A 19,404-nucleotide genomic window follows, 5' to 3' on the forward strand; every position below is an offset into this window, starting at 1 on the left:
TTGCAGGCGGGTGCCACGGTGGGGGGGGCACTGCTGCAGCGGAGGGAAGCACCAGGCCCCCACCACAGCCTAGGGACTGCTCTGCCCGCTGGCAGCTCACCCTCCCCTCTCTGCCCCTGGAGAGGCAGGTAAGACACAGGTGTACACAACATGGGGACTCACTTCCCCCTGAATTGAAGAGGTATTTTTAAAAACCCATTGCTTCAATTTAGGGCCCCCATTTTGTCAACACACTCCCAGAATCTCCATGACAAAACTGTCTCACTTCCCAATTACCATTGCTCTAAGAGAGCATCAGAAACCCTGGGATTAAGAAAAGGGAAAAAAAATGATCTATGGTTCTTGTGACATATTAGTCTGACCTCTGCAGTGTGCAAAGCTCTAGAACAAATTTTGAAGAAAAGAGAAACTAAAGACCATGGCAGTAAATTTAAAATGAAATTAAGTATATAGCATGGGTTTAGCAAGGTAGATAGACTGTGCTAGACTATCTCAGTCTCTTTCTTTCTTTGATGGAACAACTATTTTTCTAGACAAAGAAAATGTGACAGCCCTGCCTATCGACTTCAAGTAAAATGTCTGCGATGGTGCCATGTGGGAAAACATTAGTTAAACTAAAGAATTAATACCAAAATTGTAAAGCAAGTAAGGGGCTAGTTAAAGGGGAAAAGACTATGGGGTTGTGTGGAAAGGTGAACTGTCAGGCTGGGAGGGATGATAGTCGTGGAGTTTCATACAGGGCTGGTCTTGCAATTGATCTTATTTAATAGTTTCATTAATAATCCTGGCATGAAAAGCTGGAATGTGCAAATGAAATTTGGAGTGTGCACAAAATGGAGAGGCAGTGCTGATACAAAGGAAAATCAGAGCATCACAGGTGAGGTGGGGGATGACCAGGAGGACTGAAGTCATAACAGTAAAAAGTGCCAGGTCATACCCTTGAGGACTAATAGCAAAAACTTCTGGGAACCCATCAGTTGGAAATGACAGAAGAGAAGGACATGGATACATTAGTCAAGTACAGGATCAGGATGAGCCACCAGTATAACGCAGCTGTGAAAAAGGCAGATCCTAGAGTATGTCAGGCGAGATATTTCCAGCAGAGAGAGAGAGAAGTATTAATGTCATTGTACAAGGCATTGGTAAGACCTCATCTGGATGACAGAGTACTAGAGAGATGAATTCGAAGTGGAACAGGTGCACAGAAAGCTGCTGGGATGATCAAGGGAATGAAGAGGACACTAAAAGAGCTTGGCTTGTTTAGCCTACAAAATCAAAGCTGAGAGGGGACGTGATTGCTCTTTATAAATGCATCGGGGTAAACACCAGGGAGGGAGAAGAGCTATTTAAGCTAAAAGACAATGTTGACACAAGAACAAATGGGTATAAATGAGCCATGAATGCATATAGGCTGGAAATTACAAGAGGATGTCGAATGGTTGGAGGAAAGAAGTTCTAGAACAGCCATCCAATAGGCAGATCTTTAGCTCAAATTGGGCACCCAAATTAATGGACACTTTTGACCTTCATCTTTGTATGTGCCTGGAAAGACTGAATCATAAATCCACCCCCTTGTGAGCAAGCCTCAAGACGCACTTAACCCTGGCATTCCCTAACTTTTAAAGAGTTTAACTTTGCATGTTCTCTTAACGCTGTTTTTTGGGTGTAGTACAGTTCTAACATATGGTGTGGTGTCTGAATGTCTGCCTGCAGCTGCAGACAGCACAGAAATCAGCCTGGCACCCATGTAGTGTCATAGCGTCATCCTGACGTTTATAACCCTGAGGTACTAAAAACAAGGAATCACTGGAATACAGAAGGAAAACAAATACAGTAGAAAAACAACAATGTTATCCCTTCAGATCTTCTGTTTACTCAGTGCACCAAACTGTGCTTTATATTTGTTTAGTTATGGAGTAATTCCAGTCCGTGGAATTAAACCAGACTCACATCAGAGTAAGAAAGATCAGAATTTGACTGTATTTAAGTGGCAACATCTTATTTATACATACATATTTCCCTTGCCAACCACAGTTTTGAGTATCCACACTTAATATTCTATATACCATTTTGGCTACTATGGTATACAGTTTTGAGTAACCACAGTTTTCCGTGGCTGCACATCAGCCCGCCACCTGCCATTTTCCCCATAAACCCTTTGTCTGGCCAACCACGGGAACTTCCAGGAACCTAACCCCAGTGCTTGGCGAGGGAAACCTGTATTGTTCTATAACATCCTGCATAAGCCCAGGCCAGGCAGATGTGGTTCAAGTCTCTTTTCCCTCTCTGTGAAATGCAACACAGAACACATGAGCAAGAAAGAAGAGAGCACAAAGTAGCTGCTCTGGGGACAGAAATGGCCTTTGGAGTAACTTCTCAGCCACCAGGGATCCTGGTTTTCTCTGTTTAAAAACTGCAAATCCTCTGATTAAAATGACACACACAAGTTCTCTGATTAACAAACCCAAAATGGTTGTGTTTCCACAATTAAAAAGAAAAGCCACTCTCTATATATGTATCAGTTGAACACAATGTTTTAGTGATACATTTACAATTTTAAAGCAATTTGGAAGCCTCAATCACTATAATAAAATAAAATAAATTTTAAATACCTTTAACTTTTGGCATTTGATTTTGGGTTTTTTATGATGGAAAATCAGAGCTCCCCCTGCCCCCTTTCTTCACCAGGACGTGGGTCTAGTTGCAGTTGTTTCCCTACCACAGCTTTGTGGCACTAAGCAGCCCTGATATGCCATTGTCCCTCACTCCCAAGCCACAGTTCCACAGCCCCAACAGTGCCCCTCACTCCCCACCCACAGCCCTACAGCCCTGCTGATGCCCCTCTCCCCACCCAAAGCATGGGTAGGGAGCCCCAAGTCCACAGCAGCCAGTATGCATCTGCTCTTACCCTGTGCACAAATCTGGGGGGCATGTGCCCCCATACCACCCTGTGAATGCATGCAGTGGCAGGGAGCTAGCCCCCCCACCACCCTGGACAAACTGCTGGTGGCAAATGTCAGTTGGAGGAAGGACTCTGTGGACCTTGCAAATGCCCCAAAGACGTGGGGTGTTATGTTCTGGGAAGCACCAAGCCAAAATCTTAGGCTAAATAAATGGTGGTATGAATTAAAATTCCTGGGCTTTCCATACTCTTCCAATTGTTCAACTCTATCCTGGGATAGGTGTTCTGGGATTTCCTCAGGAAGCCAACAAACTGATGGGATTTGCCCTAGCAAAGCTGACAGGCCTGCCACCCCATGCTGAGAGATCGATGGGCAACTGGGAAATACAGACAGAATACCCCAGGCTTTGTCCCTGACTCTCTACTTACACCAATTTTGTGCTGCTGGGATTTCTGAAAGGCAAAATCAGGTTCCCTATTTCTCAGTATATAAATCTGAGACTCTACTCCACTTCTCAGTTGTGTGAGAGTTATGTGATACCAGCACCATTAAATGATGCCTCTTTGTCAAGAATAGGTCAAGTGCAGGGAAGGAATCTGCTCTTCACTCTGCTACAGACTTGCTGTGGGGCCAGGGCAGAAGACTTCACCCTCCATCCTCATGCGTTAGTTTCTCTCCATGTGTGAAACAGGGACCATAAAAATACAACACAGTGGCAGATCCCCTTGAGAAAATATAACCCACCCACTTTGTGCCTGGCAACCCCAGAAATGCAACTATGAGGATGTCCTTGAGTATCCTGAAAACCCAGGTCCTGAGCACCATGCCAGGGGCACTCTTTAGGGTGTCCTCACTACCTCATTTCTAGGGCTGACACATATGGAGTAGTAGCAGATGGGTAGGTCTTAGTTCTTGGGCAGCATGACAGGCCACTTTTCTGCCCTGAAGTAAATATACCCAACTTTACCTATCTCCAAGGGAGCCTGTAAGGGTTAAGATATCAGTAGGCATAAAGCATTGAGGCCTTCAACCAGAAGATGCTATAGATGTGTATAATTGAAAAATGGGCCAAGCAGCAAAATTTGTATCTAGATGCAAACAGCATTTAAAACCACTTTGCTAATTATTAAGAGGCAGGAGAGAGAGTTATAAAAGTGCTTAAGGGATTTAGGAGGGGGAGAGCCAATGAAGGTCAATGTGAGAGGCAACTTCCATTACTCCATTAATTTCCACTTAAAAGCAAAGCTCTGTGGGTGGAAGGTGGCTTCCTGCCTACAGTGTCATGGAAAAGGCTATAGTTAGAACAGGCTAATAAAGCAATAGCAAAGGACTAGAACTCCTGGAAGGCTGCTGACCCAACCCCTCTTTCCTCTTCGGAGAGACCAGGGACTCATACTTGAAGGGTTTCAGAAAGGAGAGAGCTTGCAGTTTAGAAGATCAACTCTGCAGGCAGCTCATTCTTGAAATCACAGTGTAACAATGAGCAGATGCCTGGGAATATGTGAGACTAACGTAATTAAAGGGGCTTTGCTTTAAGGTCAGGAGAAAGCTTACGCTGAAAGGGTGAGAGGCCTTATTCTAAGAAATAATTTACTTTATCTTTGCATATTACTGATATATTCATACTAAACCCTTTTGACTGAACAACTTGATCGTTTAAAAGCGTGGTTCTATTATGAAAAGTGACTATTAAAAATGGCACCTTCTTACTCAGCTCCTCTGCTCTCAGATATATTCAGAGCCATTTCTACTGACTAGTGCAGTGAGTCTCAACCAGGGTGCCATGGTACCTGGGGTGCCTTGAGATCCTTTCAAGGGTACCATGGGTTGCCACACAATATTAATATTTAGGTTTACAAAGATAAACCCAGAGACTGCAAACAGAAATCCACAGCTGTGGTCTTTCTGAGTTCTTTGCAACACAAAAAAAGTGCACTATTATTATTCTGTAGGCAAAAAAAGAGTGAATATGCCTTGGCTTGTTCCGTGGGGTGCCCAAATCTAAAAAAGCTGAGAACTACTGCTCTACTGACTACATAAGTTTTCACTGGTTTTTCCTCTTGTTGGCCTATAGCTCTGTAAAGTTATCATAGCTATGAGAGAGTGAGCTCTGCTATACCTTCTGGGGAGGAATCAAAAGGGATTAATTAACAGATGGCCTCATCTCGTCCACCCTCAGATCCAGCCAAGAGGTTGTTCCCTTTGGTGCATTCAAAGCCAGAAAGGGCCCTTTTGATCATTCAGTCTGACCTTTTACAAAGCACAGGTCATAGAATTACATCAAGTAATTCTCAAGTCAAGCCCACGATTTCTGGTTGCTCTAGAGCAGATCCTGTAGGAAGACATACTTGTAGGAAGTCTCGCTTTAAAAGTTTCAAATAATAAAGAACTCACCATATTCCTGTTATTCATTCCACAGGTAAATTACTCTTAAAGACCTGGTAATTTCTACATGCTTGGCAGTGTCCTGGTTATCAATTCTTAAGTAACTGGTAAAGGGTGCTTTCAGTCTGAGCCAGATCCAGAAACACTGTAGGAAACACGAAGTCCACTACAGGTAAGGTTAAGCAGTATTTTCTGTTTAAACCTTGACTTTTCCAAGCACTCTAAAAATACGCATGATGATTGTCTTGAAATTTTTCACACCTTATGAAGGTTCTGAGTCCCATTCATGGGCCAAATTTGGGATTATTTGAGCAAGGGGTCCTTTTACATACAGATCCCCTGCCCTCCCCAAAAATCATCAATTGACAAAATCAACAGGTTCTCATAAAGCCGGAGGTTTTGCGCACATGGGGCTCAATCCAGTTTTCTAACTGTCCCTCACATGGCTGCTTTGGGGAAACAATATTGAAGCGGTTATGAAAGGACACTACATGGCAGCTCTTCAGGCATCCGAAGAGACTGTGATGCATGTATGCAATGAGACTAGGCATCAAGGCCGCCAGGTCTGCTGGGGGCTTGGGACAATGTGCTGGGATCATTTGTTCACTTCTTACTCAAAGTTCCTCTTGACTTCTAGGAGGGATTGGAAAGGAATAGGGCACAAGTAAGAACTTCAGGTTTTTGCCACCTGTGAATTTGCAGATAGTATCTGTGACTCTATTGTCTGCGCGAAGCAGTGACTGTAAAATTGCCACCCAACGGAAGCCGTCGGACGCAGAACATATAACTGCAAATTGCCATTAAACTTAGACCTAATAGAACAGTTTGTAACTAGGCAACTTCTATCATCATGATCAGCTCTTGATTATTTCCTGCATGGGCTCAATTACCCATCCACATTTTTATCCTCTCAATCCAACTTTGCACTCCTCTTTGGCTGCTAAAGTCTTCTTCGGTTATTTTTGAGCAAGGTGGATAATTTATTCTTTAAAAAGTAGAGAAGTCTGAGGTTATATGAATCTCCAAGTATCCAGTCTTTCACAGAGCAATTTCCAAGAGGCAGAGGGGAATTATTTTGGAATCCCGTATGCTTTAGAGTGCAAACCTTGAGGCTTGATGTATTTCTTAATCATAAGGCTGTTATGTATTTTTAAAACGCCTAGAGATTAAGTACATTAATTTCAAATGAGTAGTCCTCTCTCAGCATATTCCAGAGCTGCATTTCAGCACTGGCCAGCTGTGAAAAGAATCTTTGCAGTAGAAAGGGTTCTTTCCAGGCTGTGTCAAAATCAATATGAGGAATTACTCTGTTGGGAAATTAGTAATATCACAGACCAGGCATGTGCCAACGGTCTGGACATGTTCCAATTAATGTAGCATTTGCCACAAACCTGAGGTAGAAAGAAAGTGTTGAATGTAAACAATTAAACATGATATACAGTAATCCTGTAAAGTCAGTGACTGCTAAAACATGCGCTTGAAGGGCTGAGTCATGTTTCCGTGCTTTGGATATTCATGAGGGTGGCACGAGATGTTATGGTAATCTATCTACAAATGAGTTACAGTTAACATCTGAATGCATACTGCAGTCTACTGCTACCTAAGTCATGCTCTACATTGGTGGTCTGTTCTATTTAATCTCTGCCCTAAAGACCTTGACCACACATGGCTCACTTCCCTACCATAAGTAACACCACATCTGCTCTACCTGTCATAGAAAAAGTGACACCACTGATGTAGAAAAGGAACATGTTACTGCTGGTATTTTAAGCACTGCATCTGGTCATTTTGTTCTCACAAAAGTCAAAGATAAGGTAGGGTTCAGAACGGGGTGAGCAATTATTTGAGCTGGAGGGCCACTTAAGAGTTTTGGTAAGCTGTTGCAGGCTGGGTCAGCACCCCCACCCGCAACAGTTTGCCAAAACTCCTTAGGTGGCTCTGCCCCAGGCCTGGCCCACCAGTCACTGCCCAGCGATCCTGGGGAATCCATGGGAACTGGCCCAGGACCTGTGTGATTAGGGCGGCTGGGCAGATGGGATGGCGCAGGCAGGCAGAGGTGGGGCTGGGGCCAGGAGCACGAGACAGTGACAGGGCCAGGGCCTGGGGCAGAGCTGAAATCCACTCCTAGCACATCCCTGTCCATGGAGTCGGTTGCTCAACACACCAGGCAGGTGGAGTGGGAGGAAGGTGGCCAGGAGCTGGAGCCCTGCACTCTGGGCCAGGAGCCTCCTGGCTGCGGTTTTCTCCTTTACCTGGCTGGGTGTGTGGTGCCCAGCATGCAACCCCACAGCTATCATCACTTCTGCATGCTACCTCCTGCCTGGAGCAGTACAGCAGGTACAGCTGATGGACCTGTGGGGAGCTGAGCAGTACCCAGTGGGAAGCTGTGTGCGCTGACCGGGACTAGGGCGTTGGTGGGCACAGATGGTAGTGCAGTGCAGGCTGCCCCAGGCAGGAGCGGGCAGGGCTTAACCCCATGATGAGCACCATGGACACATCCGTGGCCCGGATACAATCAATTGGTAGGCGCCATATTTTGCCCACCCCTGGTTTCAAATGCCTGCAAGTGAATGGGGCTGTTCACCCTCAAGTGCTACTGGTAGAACTAAAGCTAGTGATGGCAAGAAAGGGACGAATACAGATCCCCCCTTGGTGCAGTGGGTTAGGGTACATACAACCAAAGCAAAAGACATGTGGGATGCATTTACTGCAGCAAGGCTTTAAATAGAAAGGGAAATCGATACTCATTTACAGTATCTGGCAATCACTGAACCAAAACATACATGCACACCTACAGCAGAGCAGAAATAACACCACTTATTTAAACCACAAGCTGTTATTCTACTGAGGGAACACTGGATTTTATGTGCATTCCTTCATTAGAAACTGAGAAATACCACACATTTTTGTGCACTTAAAAAAACAGCAATGTCAAAAGCAAAGAGATGAAGTAGTACAATTATTAACCCCCTCGCTACTGAACTCCGCTCCAGTGTTGTGCAGGAGTGAAAGCCACATACTTAATAACTGCCAATGTACCAAGATAATCTCACTCAGCCCAGGGGACAGGGGAGGGGGGGCGGTGTTTTGCCTTTTATATCAGCTATGTGGGAGAGATTTTATGACTGCCACAGAAGTTCTGGAGTTGTCCAATTCATGTCCAAAAAGAAGGATGGATTTTCTCACCCCCCCCCCGCCAAATTATTCAGGCTGGCAAAACATTAGCAGGTCTTGACATTATAACGTGATGCCATTTTTTACAAGACTTTGCCACAGAGTGTGACATGACTCTTCTTCCTGAGGTTACAGGAAAGTTGTGTCACAATATGGGGACATGAACTGCTGAAGACTGGAACGCAAAGTAAAGCAGTACAAGGGAAATGCCACCTAAAGGCTTGTATTAAATACAAATGCAGCAGAAAGAAGAAGTTTTAAACAAACAGATATTCCCCAAAAACTGCAGCAAGAACCCAAAAGTAAAAATGGGTACAAACAAAAGCAAAACTATATTTTGAGTTTTAGTTCCCTACCTTCAAATAAGGCAGCTAGTAAGCAAATAGCACAAATACCAACAGCAACATTTGTGTAAGCCAGTGGCAGAGCTAGTAAGAGAACAAGAATAAGGGAGACATCCTAGTACCACTAAAATCACATGGGAGTTTTGCTAACAGCTTCAACGGGACCAGGATTTTACCTTGGGTCTTATGAGTTCCAGCTCCCTGGGGTCTGAATTCCAGCCCAGGCCATAAGGCCACAGCAGCCACAGAAAGGAGAAGCGCATTTTTACAGTTCTTTCTGCTTTAATAATCTAAGAGAATGTAAGAAAGAAAATGTGCCTGTTTGCAATGCAGATGCATTTTGCATCTTTAACATTGTGCAGTCCCTCATTTCAGCCATCTACAGTTGGCCACAATAACGGTTGAATGCTGACCTCTTGAATATGCACTCAATGAAATGAGATTATAAATGATACTCCTAATTCAGTATTTTAATATTCCCAATATTACAAAAGAGCTTTCACATCATGTTACACATCTATATGGATGTATGTGTGCATATATACAGAGTCTTTACCAAGTCAGCTAGATGCTACCTCTGCAGCAGTTTAATTACTTATCGCTCCCTCATCATTCCTCACTCCATCAGCCTCACAAATCAAGCTACCACAGATCTCTGGAGTCTGACAGATAAGTCTGAAACTTCTCTGAAGAGACACTGAATAATAAAGGCAAAATATACTCTTCTTTTTTTTTTTTTAATAAGCCCACCTAAAAAGCTAAAGTGCTGGCTAAACTGCTGACAGATTCAGCAAATAACTCTTTTTTCTGTTCTCCAATAGAAGATTTTTCCCATTCCACCCATTTAGCTGCAAACCTGATCAGGAAAATGATGTAATGTACAACAGCGTCTTGCTTAGCTCAGGTCAGGCAGTCTCCTAAAAAGAGACTTCGGATCTTTCTTCCCTATCAACTGCATAGTAGTTTCTGCATCTTCTCCACTGTATCTATCTGGATACAGTAATAAAGCATGTAGTTACTATATGGATTTATTCATTCTGCTTGTTTGAAGCCAGCCAAGCACAGGTCCTTGCCCACTTTATCATTCCTAAAATGTTTCTCAGATTCTTGTTCTTTTTTGAACTCACTGGTGCCAGGACAACCGACTTCTGGCCGAAAGGTGGAGAACAAAGACTGAATCACTTGGTGGATTTTATCCTCTCATATTATGACCTTTCTGAGGATCTCTCCATCATTGCTATTCTAATAATAGGACCTAGAGGCCCCAGCCTTTTTGGCTGGTGATGTACAAATGCAGTCCCTGCTTGAAGAACTAGTGACCTGGTTCTACCACATTAAGTCAGGGGTTTACTTGTGTGGGTCTACGCTACGAAAGAAATAAGCCCAGCTCATCTACTTCCACCCTGCATATATCCTCCCCAGAAATTAGGTAGCAAGGCCACTATGAAGGGTACCCCCCCAAGGCATAGTCAAGACCTAGGTTTCTGGCATGTCCTTACCACCTCACCTCAGGAGCTGTGTCCATGGTACAAATAAGGCAAGAAGGGCAGGATTTATTTCCTCAGTGTTGTGACTGAAGTCTCTGCTGTCATGGCCCTGACACACCCTTTGGTTGCAATAGGAGTAGTTATGAGATATGGAAAAAAGGAATGTTAAATCTGTCATTGCTACCAGAAATAAACAATGGAGGTCCCACTAAGTTCACTGAGACTTCCTCTGTCAGTAAGAGTGGGTAGGATCAGACTCATCTACAGTGGTGATACAGGGAAGTCTGGTCTACACTGTTCTCCTGCAAGTAACAGTCAGGTGGGAGAAGTGGGTATGTCTGAACATAGTTATGAACAGTCTAGAATTACCTTATGTTGGTTTAGCTTATTCCCTTTCTATAGGAGGACAGGCCATCCTGGTGTATGTGTACACACACACACACACACACACACACACACACACACACACACACACACACACACACACACACACACACACACACACACACACACACAGTGTATATATACACAATATAACAGTGATTATCTTAGGTGGATGTTTCGGGGAGAGGGGGTTGTACTGATTTGGTTTTACAAGAATGGTTGTAGCAGTATAAATTTGGAACATAGATGAGATGTGACAAGTTGAAGAATCAGTGTACATACAAATTATGGACTCTGGCTGCTCTTAGGGAACTGCTGTATCACTGAACAACTCAGTGTATACAGAACTGGCCCTCTGCCCTCAGGGTCCTGTAATGAATTTCCTAGACCAGGAACTATAAAGAGCCATTAATGGCTCCTATTCAAGTGGACAGACTGGAGGACAATGAGATGGCTGAAGCCTAAGGAAGCCACAATCTGCAGGACTGGGTTTGAAATACTGGAATTCCCTAAGAGAACAAAGAGATGAGGTAGGTGTTAACACCGCGTCTTAAGAAACCCAGAGCCTGAGATCTGAGGGTAACTCAGAAGGAATCACAGGCTAGATCCTACGCTACTAAGTTTTGCTGGCATTGTTAAATCAGCTAAGAGCAAGAAATAAATTCAACCCCCTCCACACCTGACATGACTTTCCAATGAAGATGCAGCTCTACTGACAGGAGAAAACTGCTGTGAGCTAAGTGTGTTGTTCAGGAAGTGGTGTAGCTTTACCAGTAGAAAAACTCCTTTTAGCAATAAAGGGTGTCCCTTCCACTAGGGAGCACTGCCCACAGGGCACAGGATCTTCTAGCGCACAGCTGTGTCTATACGAAGCTGCCTCAACAGCAGCTGCTAACGTGTGCGTACAACCGTGCACTTCCGGTGGCTCTCCTACAGCAGCTGTGCCGCACAAAGTGCAGTCTGGGATGGCACTGGCTGCTGAATGGATTGCGGCAGCTGGCTGAAGGAGTGGGGCATCCACACATGCTTTTAGCCCGCTGCCAGGCAGTGGCAAAGGTGGTGTTACTCAGTAGGCAGAAAGGATAGTTCTGCTGCTGCTGAAGAGCTCTGAATGCAGATGCACTCATAGGGCATGTCCAGACGAGTGTGGACGTTTGGTTCCCTGGGGACAATTAGCGGTAGCACACCTTGTGCAGCTGCTACTTGTCTTAGGGGACTGCTTTGGCGTGCGGCACGTCACCTTGGGTGGGATAGGGGAGGCTGGGGCCAGCACTGGGCTGACCCCAGCAGCCTTACTTGGGTCCTGGGGTTTTCCTGGGACTACAGCAGTGGTGATTTTGCTGCATGGAGCCTGACCAGCAGTCGCAGCATGGCTTTGGGTGGCCTGGCTCCACTTTTGAGTGGCATATGCTGCCTGTGCATGCACTGTTCCTCATTTTTTTTCCACAGGCTTTTTTTTTTTAATCCCAGAATTATTTGGCCCTTTTGATATCTGGGGTCAAAAAAACCCACGGGAAAAAAAAGCACAGCAGTGTATGCATGGGCAGCACTCTCTTGCAGCAGGAAGAACATCTAAATGTACAGTATGTGGCACCACTGCGGTGCCACATACCGCACGGCCACGCTTGTCCGGATACAGCCATAGAGTTCTGCCAGCAAAACCCTGCGGTCCGGACTAAGCCTAAATAAGCCTGCAGACATGGGAAGCTTTGGTGGGAGGGGAAGCTGAGGTAGGCTTTCAAGAGCAACGGGCCAGCAGGGACAGCTGAGGGAGAAAGAAATTGTCTGCACAGGAAAGAAATACTCCATGACTTGGGGGAGGAGCCAGGGAAGGATCCCACTGACTTCACAGTGTCCTGACTGAGCCCAAAGGTTGCTCAGGAATGGTGAGGAAAGGCGGGCAGGGAAATATGCAGAGGTGCATCTGCTATGTTGTCTCCACAGCCATGTTTCTTGTGCTAGAAAAAGTAAAGAGCAGCGGTTATTTGGAACCTTTACAAAATCTGTATGCCTGGCCACTTCAGCCACTGCGTGTCCCTGAGGAGGTAAACAGCAGACGCAGACTGCCTGCTGGGTGGGACTCTGCTTAAGCTCCAAGGGAATCTGGAGGTTTAATGCAACTGGGTCATTGGGTCTGCTTTCTCAGCAGGCAGCCTGAGCCTATGTAGTATGCTCTGAGCACACCTGAGCTGGGCTGAGAGTGTGGTTGGAGGCTGATGACATGACCATAGATGGTACAGTTGTTGCTGGAGTATGCAAGTATGTTACTGGACCATGCAGCATGCCTAAGAGGCCAAGGAAAGAGCCAATGCTGCAGCCAGGCCTGGCTAAGGGAAGCTTAAGAACAAACACAGCCTACTTTGGTGGGACCCAAATATAGCAGCGTGGTGACTGGCCCCCTGAGGGAGTTGTCAGGGCTGCATGCCCCAAGGTCTGAGACAAATAATACTCCCAGCATTAGTAATCCTTTTTAAAGTAGATGGAAATATTCACACGAGGGAAGCAAGAAGCGTTTAGTCAAGTCTGTGGCAGAACCAGGAACAGAAATCAAGTCCCCTGACCATGGTCTTGCAACAGTCACAAGGACCATCTCTTCCCCTACTGATTCTCGCAAGTCTGGGTAGCAGGAGGCCCAAGAATCAGGCAGATTAGAAGCTATGAAAAAATACTGCTTTTCTTTTTCATTCCCAAAGGGCTAGCTTGGAAAACCCCACCTATGGGCAGCACCACAGGGAGCTCCTAAAGCCAGCTCCTGCCATTACACGCACATATCCACAATGCCGCATTGCTTTGGCTTCCCATCCGTGCCCGTTGTACACCTGTGGTTAGAAACGTTTTGTACCGGCGCAGGTAGCTGAAAGACAAAGGCAGGATAATAATAGTGGCTATTCATGAAGCAGCTTGTTTGCTTTTTTTCTTGGGCCCCATTGCAAAACAAAGCCAGATTTGTTTCTGTGGAACATTCTTGTGGTAACGGGGAAAAAATAAAAACAGCCTACTAATGAGACCTGTTAGAAACATCTACTGCAAATAGAAGCATCCCTTCTGTCTATCAAGCGGGCCCTCTTATTTGAAGCTGATTTGTATTTTTTCCCTTGGAAATGGTTTGGGGGAAGACAGAATCATAAAAGGATGCCCCACTTACAATTAATAAGGCAGTCACCATGGTGCAGAGAAAGCATTAGCATTAGGGAAACACATAAATGGTTGACATATAGGAGAAGGGAAGGCTTTAGAAACACAGGTACCACAGCCATACAGCACATAAAGCCCGGAGTGCTGATTTGATAGTGTTAATCTTTAAGCAAAACGTGTTATTTCCCCTGTGCACTGCATATGCTATGATCTGATATTCAAAGTGAGCTGAGCTCATCTCGGGTGTAATGGCACAGATGTCAGTGAGCTTACACCCAGGAGGATTTTGGCCCTGGCTTATGTTCACTTGGTGATAAGTTCCTGTTCTCAGGGTTTGTAGAAAAGAGACACTTCCTCAAAGTGACAAAACCAGTCATGAGGGATTTTTTTTTTTTAAGGGAGGTGACCTATTTGGACATCTTTAACAGTTAGGTCACTATTTCTTTAAGAAGCAAAGGACAAAACAAGGGTGTTTAATCTTCTAACCTAGCTAGGTGTGAACTTCACAGTATAATTACTTATTCACTGGCACAGTACATAGGAGCTTGTTCATTTTGGTTTATTTATTGATTTATTTATTGTGTAAATGTCTGAAAGTTCAAATGAACTATGTTCCTCGGCTGTGCTGCACATTACAGTTTCGTGGGAAATGCTGGTGGTGACGTGGTAGCATCAACAAGCAATATTTAACAATCTGGGGCCCTACTCAAAATAAAACCAGCTTGGGTTTCTGCACCACAGGAGCTTCTGTAAAGCCTGAGGGGAAGAGGGATGTGTATTTTTTATTACCAGATTGATTCTTGTATGCTGTTGAGCTGGAATGAATTAAAGGGAGTTTACCAAGGATATGAGCCATATAAGCATGAAATGGGAAGGAGTTTTGTGAGTTTTTCTAGAAAAGTTTCTGGATTTTCCATAACAAAGTCTTTTTTTCAGCTGTTGATTTTAAAAGCAGCTGTTCAAAATATGTTGAGGGCCTCATAAGTCCTTGCGCAACTAGGCAGATGACATTTTACTCATGGTAAAATGAAGTACAAGTAAGAAGTAGCATCCCTATAACCTTGGGTGTCCACATGGACAAGTCCCAGGATCGATTGGCTTTTTTTAGGGGAACCAACCATCCAAATTTGTACCTGTGATCAGTGAGAGCTGCAAGTACTCAGCGTTTGTGAAGAAAAAAACTGTCTCAAGTTCTGTACCCCAAAAAAGATGGCAGGCAAAACCAATACTCAGGGCTCTGGAAAGTATCATCCTAAGAGATTTGCCTGAGGTCACAGCTGAAATCACTGGGAAAGACACAGGACTTGTAACTCTTCTTGCATTAGTCCACAATGCCTTCATTTCGACTCCCACGCTTTCCGGGGTGGGGTTTTATAATGCTGATGTTTCTTCACTTTATGGACTGCTTTTTAATCAAGGACATGCCACATGTAGGCAGTTGTGACCCTATTTCCAATGTTAATGATTAGCTAGTATGCACTCCAGACAGTGCTGAACTGTCCTGCGCTTGCTCTCCCCACCTTAGTCATAGCTTTAAATGCACTGGTTATGGTTAGTCCCCAGTGCCACAATATTAACCACTGCTTTGCAAAACACATGCTATCTCACTATGGCAGTCTGTCATTCCTGTTTAATAATCCTGGCATGTGCCTACTCTTTTTCTCACGTGTTCAGATACATCAGCTCAGGCACATAAACAGGTTCTGCAAACTGAACAACTTGCAGGTGTTACAGGAAGGCACCTGCACTGCTCTGCACAGATCCCACACAAAAGGAATGATCAGGAATTCCTGTCTCCTTCCCCTCTGCTCTCCTTAGGTGCATTAATATCTGATCTGTCTCTGCCATACCATTTCTGTGACACCTGAGTGCCTTAGTGCCTCAGCATCATGCAAGATAGTTGCTTAATTGTCACTTCAGAACAAGATGACAGACCCTTGATCTCCCAAAAGCAGGTTTCACTCTGACTGTAACTTTGGCCTCTGTGGCATAAGGAACAAAGCTTCCCATGTGTTCCCATATGGGCCAACTTCTAAGCACCAGTTTGGGCCAGTGGAAGGTGAGAGTACACCGAGGACACATCTACGTGTGCATAGTTACTGTGCAGTAACTATGGTGATTTACACCAGGTTGGCCATAAATTTGCTATCTGTATGATGCAGGTAGCAAATTTACACCCACTCAGTTACCATGCAGTAACACCCTGTGTGTGTTCTGACTTGGGAGTAACTTTACTCCCAAGTCGGAGTACACACGGTGCTACTGTGCTGTAATACCTACATGTGTAGACACTGGTTTAAAAACTGCTTACTGAGCAGGAACTTACTGCAGTAAGTTACTGTGCAGTAAATGCATGTGTAGACACACCCAGAGTCATGCAGCATTAGGTCCTGTATCTGTGCAAATGCTAACCAGAAGGTCCTTAACTTCCCATCCTCCGAACTAATCACTTAACAAAATGCTGCTGCTTATTAGTCTACCACACCTTAACATGCCTGATCCTAGGAGTGAAACAGGCACTTCAGAAGGGCACAGTAGTTATCAGCTGGCCCTGTTCTCAGAGGGCATCTAACCATCAGCCCTCAGGCTAAGACTTCCTGTTTTATTTTTTCCTTTGAAAAATTTCCTCTCTCTTTCCCCTGGGAGGGGGTCAAGAATGATACATCCTATTCCGCTGGAAATCAAGCTGATGATAATCTCTGGACATCTGCAACAAAAAGGCATTTCGAAAGCCCTTCGCTGGGACTGAGGGGCAGAATGCACCCTTGAGAAACTCCGCTGTTTGACCACAACAACACCACACGTTCCCCAAATAAGGCAACCAATTAATTTCCACAACATTCATCTCCACCTTCCCAACCTCCAAACTGAAATATTTACTCATTCCCTCATCAGGATTTCAAACTGAATAAATTGATAACAGGCCCCTACAACTTCCCTATCATTTTTGCTGAACATTTAAAAGCAGATGGAAGATGCTGAGTTTCCATACACAAAACAGGAAATTTGGGATGGTTTTGGAGAGCAAGAAATGTATTTTGGGGGATTGTTTTCCCATCAGAGCATTTTGAGAGCATTCATACCAGTAGGAACAAGACACAGAATCGTTATGCAGTGACTTATAATCTCTTGCGCTCAAAAGTACAAGAAAAACTAAAAATAAGCAGCCCCTCCCCCCACACTGAAAAACCACTTGTAAATGAGCAGCACTGATCCTGTTTACTTTGTTGTTACAAAACTAGGCCAGCCTGGCTCTCTATTAACTGCTTGGTGTGCATTGCCCTGAACAGACTAGTTAGTGGAAGGAGCTGAACACCAAGTTTTAACTTTCCCTTCTCCATCATGCCTTTCAGTCCTTGATCAAAGCCTCATCTGCTCATCACCAATTTGCTAAGAAATTAAACATGAAAAGAATGTGATTCCACAACTCAGTAAAGAGCATTGTGGGCAGTTAATGATTAATTAGCATTATAATATATGACAGTCTGGCTTCACAGAAGAAGCTTGTTTTGATACTGAATTTGTTCTGTAGAGAAAATCTCCAGGCGGATGCCAGTGCTATGTGCAAAGCGGTGCCAAAAAGTTCCCACCTGCTTTTTTAGGATGACAAAGCAGGGGTTAGAAAGAACTGTCCAAGCTGCTCCCCGGATGAGGGGATTTAAGTCAAGACAACTGTTTTAGAGCCTGATCAAGGGGATTGATTTTGGTGGGCTTTGGAACAGGCCCGACAGTTCATCTGCCAGGGGACGGGTTGCTAGTAGATGTTGTCAAAAAGGGTCTTTCACCCACTTTTGTGTCAGGAGCGCATGTCACTCACTGAGCTCCGGCAGCTTGGCAGCAGGTGTGGGACCTGAAGTATGATGCTAGGTAACTATCCACTACACTGTTGAGTGCTCCTGGCCAATTGTGAACAGTGATAAAGGCACTGGAGGGCCAGGGGAGAAACATTGAAACTTCCCCTTGTCCCTTGAGCTGCAATTTCCCACAAATGAGTTCTATCCCTGTAGTGCAAAGATAAACAGAGCTTATCCTGTTTGCCAGCAGAAAATCAAACAATGGAACAATAGCTGCATTTTCATATGCAACTGTCTATACGGCTAGTGCTAGCATCAATCCACGTCAAGCCAGCATCTTATAACGGGGACTGAAAGGAAGAGAAGAGATCTTAAATACCAAGGGAAATGCAGAGGCAAATTCCCACCAGAAGACCATATTCATGTTTCTGGAAGCACAGAACCAAAGTCAGAAGCCGTTGCAGTACAGAATTATTTTGAAAAAAAAAGTCATTTACATTTCTTTCCTATGGATTTATTTATTCATGCTTCATCACTGAGTTTGGTTGTGAAATCACAGCCAGTTTCAAGTGGAAGACCCATCTAAGTCGCTTGCCAACTATATATTTAGTAAGGACATACCGCATGTCAACATACATCTAGCCACTGCTCCCGGATTTACAGCACCTCCACAAACGCTGAATCAGACCTCTGAAGTCTGACACGCGAACACTAAAAATAATGGAAGAGGCGAGGTGATGTAAACCCGTGCATTTCACGCGTCTTGGAAAGTTGGCGGCGTTTGTTTTAAAATATTTGTTTGATGCCGAAATGCATCATCCGTGTGATACTTCTTTTAGCACAGTGCAATCTCACCCTCTTCAACAGAGCCCCAAGAGAAAGCAAATCCAGATGGTGCAGAAACATCACTCACATAAGTAGCCCTCGTTCCTATGAGCCTGGAGGACTTGCTAGAAGCTCCCTGTGGAGAGGGTAGGTCTTTTGACTTACGAAGCACCCCAGGCACCTCTGATGCAGCATACACCATACATCACCATTCAGCCAACCCAGTTATTTATTGACACCCCCCACCAAAAAAAAAAAAAAAGAAAGAAAGAAAGAAAGAAAGAAAGAAAGAGTGTCAGGCTTGGAATGACTCACCTTGGGGCTCCCGCTGGTTTCCAGTATCTGCAGAAGAGGTACTGCCCGTCTGCATTGACCATGTGGGGAAGGTCCTGATAAGGGACATGCTGAGGACTCCTTCTGGGGGAACTTTCCTCTGGCATTCTGGACGGGCGACCTGCAAGGTGTTGGAAGAAACAGGACATACTTAACTGGGGGGCAGGCAAGACACTGTCCCGGGGCTTTCCCGGGTGCAGACATTCAGGAAGGCAACTTGCCACTGCTGGAAGTCCCCCTCCCCTCCCACCCTCCCGACGTCTTGTGCTTGCTCCCCGCCGGCGGCAAACCCCCTTCAGCTTCTCGCCAGTGCGCTCCAGCTACTGGAGAAGGGAGAAAGAACCAGCCTGCTCCATTTCAGCTGCTCGCCCCCTCCTCCTACCCATCTGGGGCTCTTTGATACATCGATTTGGGAAGCGGATCTTCCCGGGGAGAGTTTGGAGCCGCGAGCGAGGGGGTCCGAGGCGGGCTCGCTTCTCGCGCGGCGATGCCCGGCGGCTCCGGCGAGCGGCGGGAGGACGAACCTGCTCTCATCCTGAGCGCGGCTGTGCATGCTCGGGCGCCCGGCGGGCGGCAGGCGCGCGGGCTGCGCCAGGCAATGCAAAGTAATGCAAAAAAAAAAAAAAAAAAGAAAAAGGGG

General features: G+C 45.1%; 1 protein-coding gene across 4 annotated transcripts in view; it reads right to left on the reverse strand.

Annotated features, from left to right (window-relative positions):
• The window catches only part of MGLL (monoglyceride lipase), an 81,916-nt gene that overhangs the window by 61,876 nt on the left and 636 nt on the right, over window positions 1-19,404 (reverse strand). Inside the window, exons 1-2 of one of the 4 annotated variants that reach the window (XM_019536839.1) lie at window positions 19,289-19,372; window positions 18,747-18,885 (exon numbers count right to left, since the gene is read on the reverse strand). In XM_019536839.1, the coding sequence (XP_019392384.1) occupies window positions 18,747-18,885; window positions 19,289-19,298 (149 nt within the window). In that variant the 5' untranslated portion in view covers window positions 19,299-19,372. Of the gene's footprint in view, window positions 1-18,746; window positions 18,994-19,146; window positions 19,254-19,288; window positions 19,373-19,404 lie in introns of those variants that run through there. The other 3 variants (XM_019536840.1, XM_019536841.1, XM_019536837.1) reach the window with 3 other exon arrangements.

This window comes from Crocodylus porosus, unplaced genomic scaffold (genome assembly GCF_001723895.1).
Source record: "Crocodylus porosus isolate Cpor-Errol unplaced genomic scaffold, CroPor_comp1, whole genome shotgun sequence".
In the NCBI taxonomy this organism is placed as follows: Eukaryota; Metazoa; Chordata; order Crocodylia; family Crocodylidae; genus Crocodylus; species Crocodylus porosus.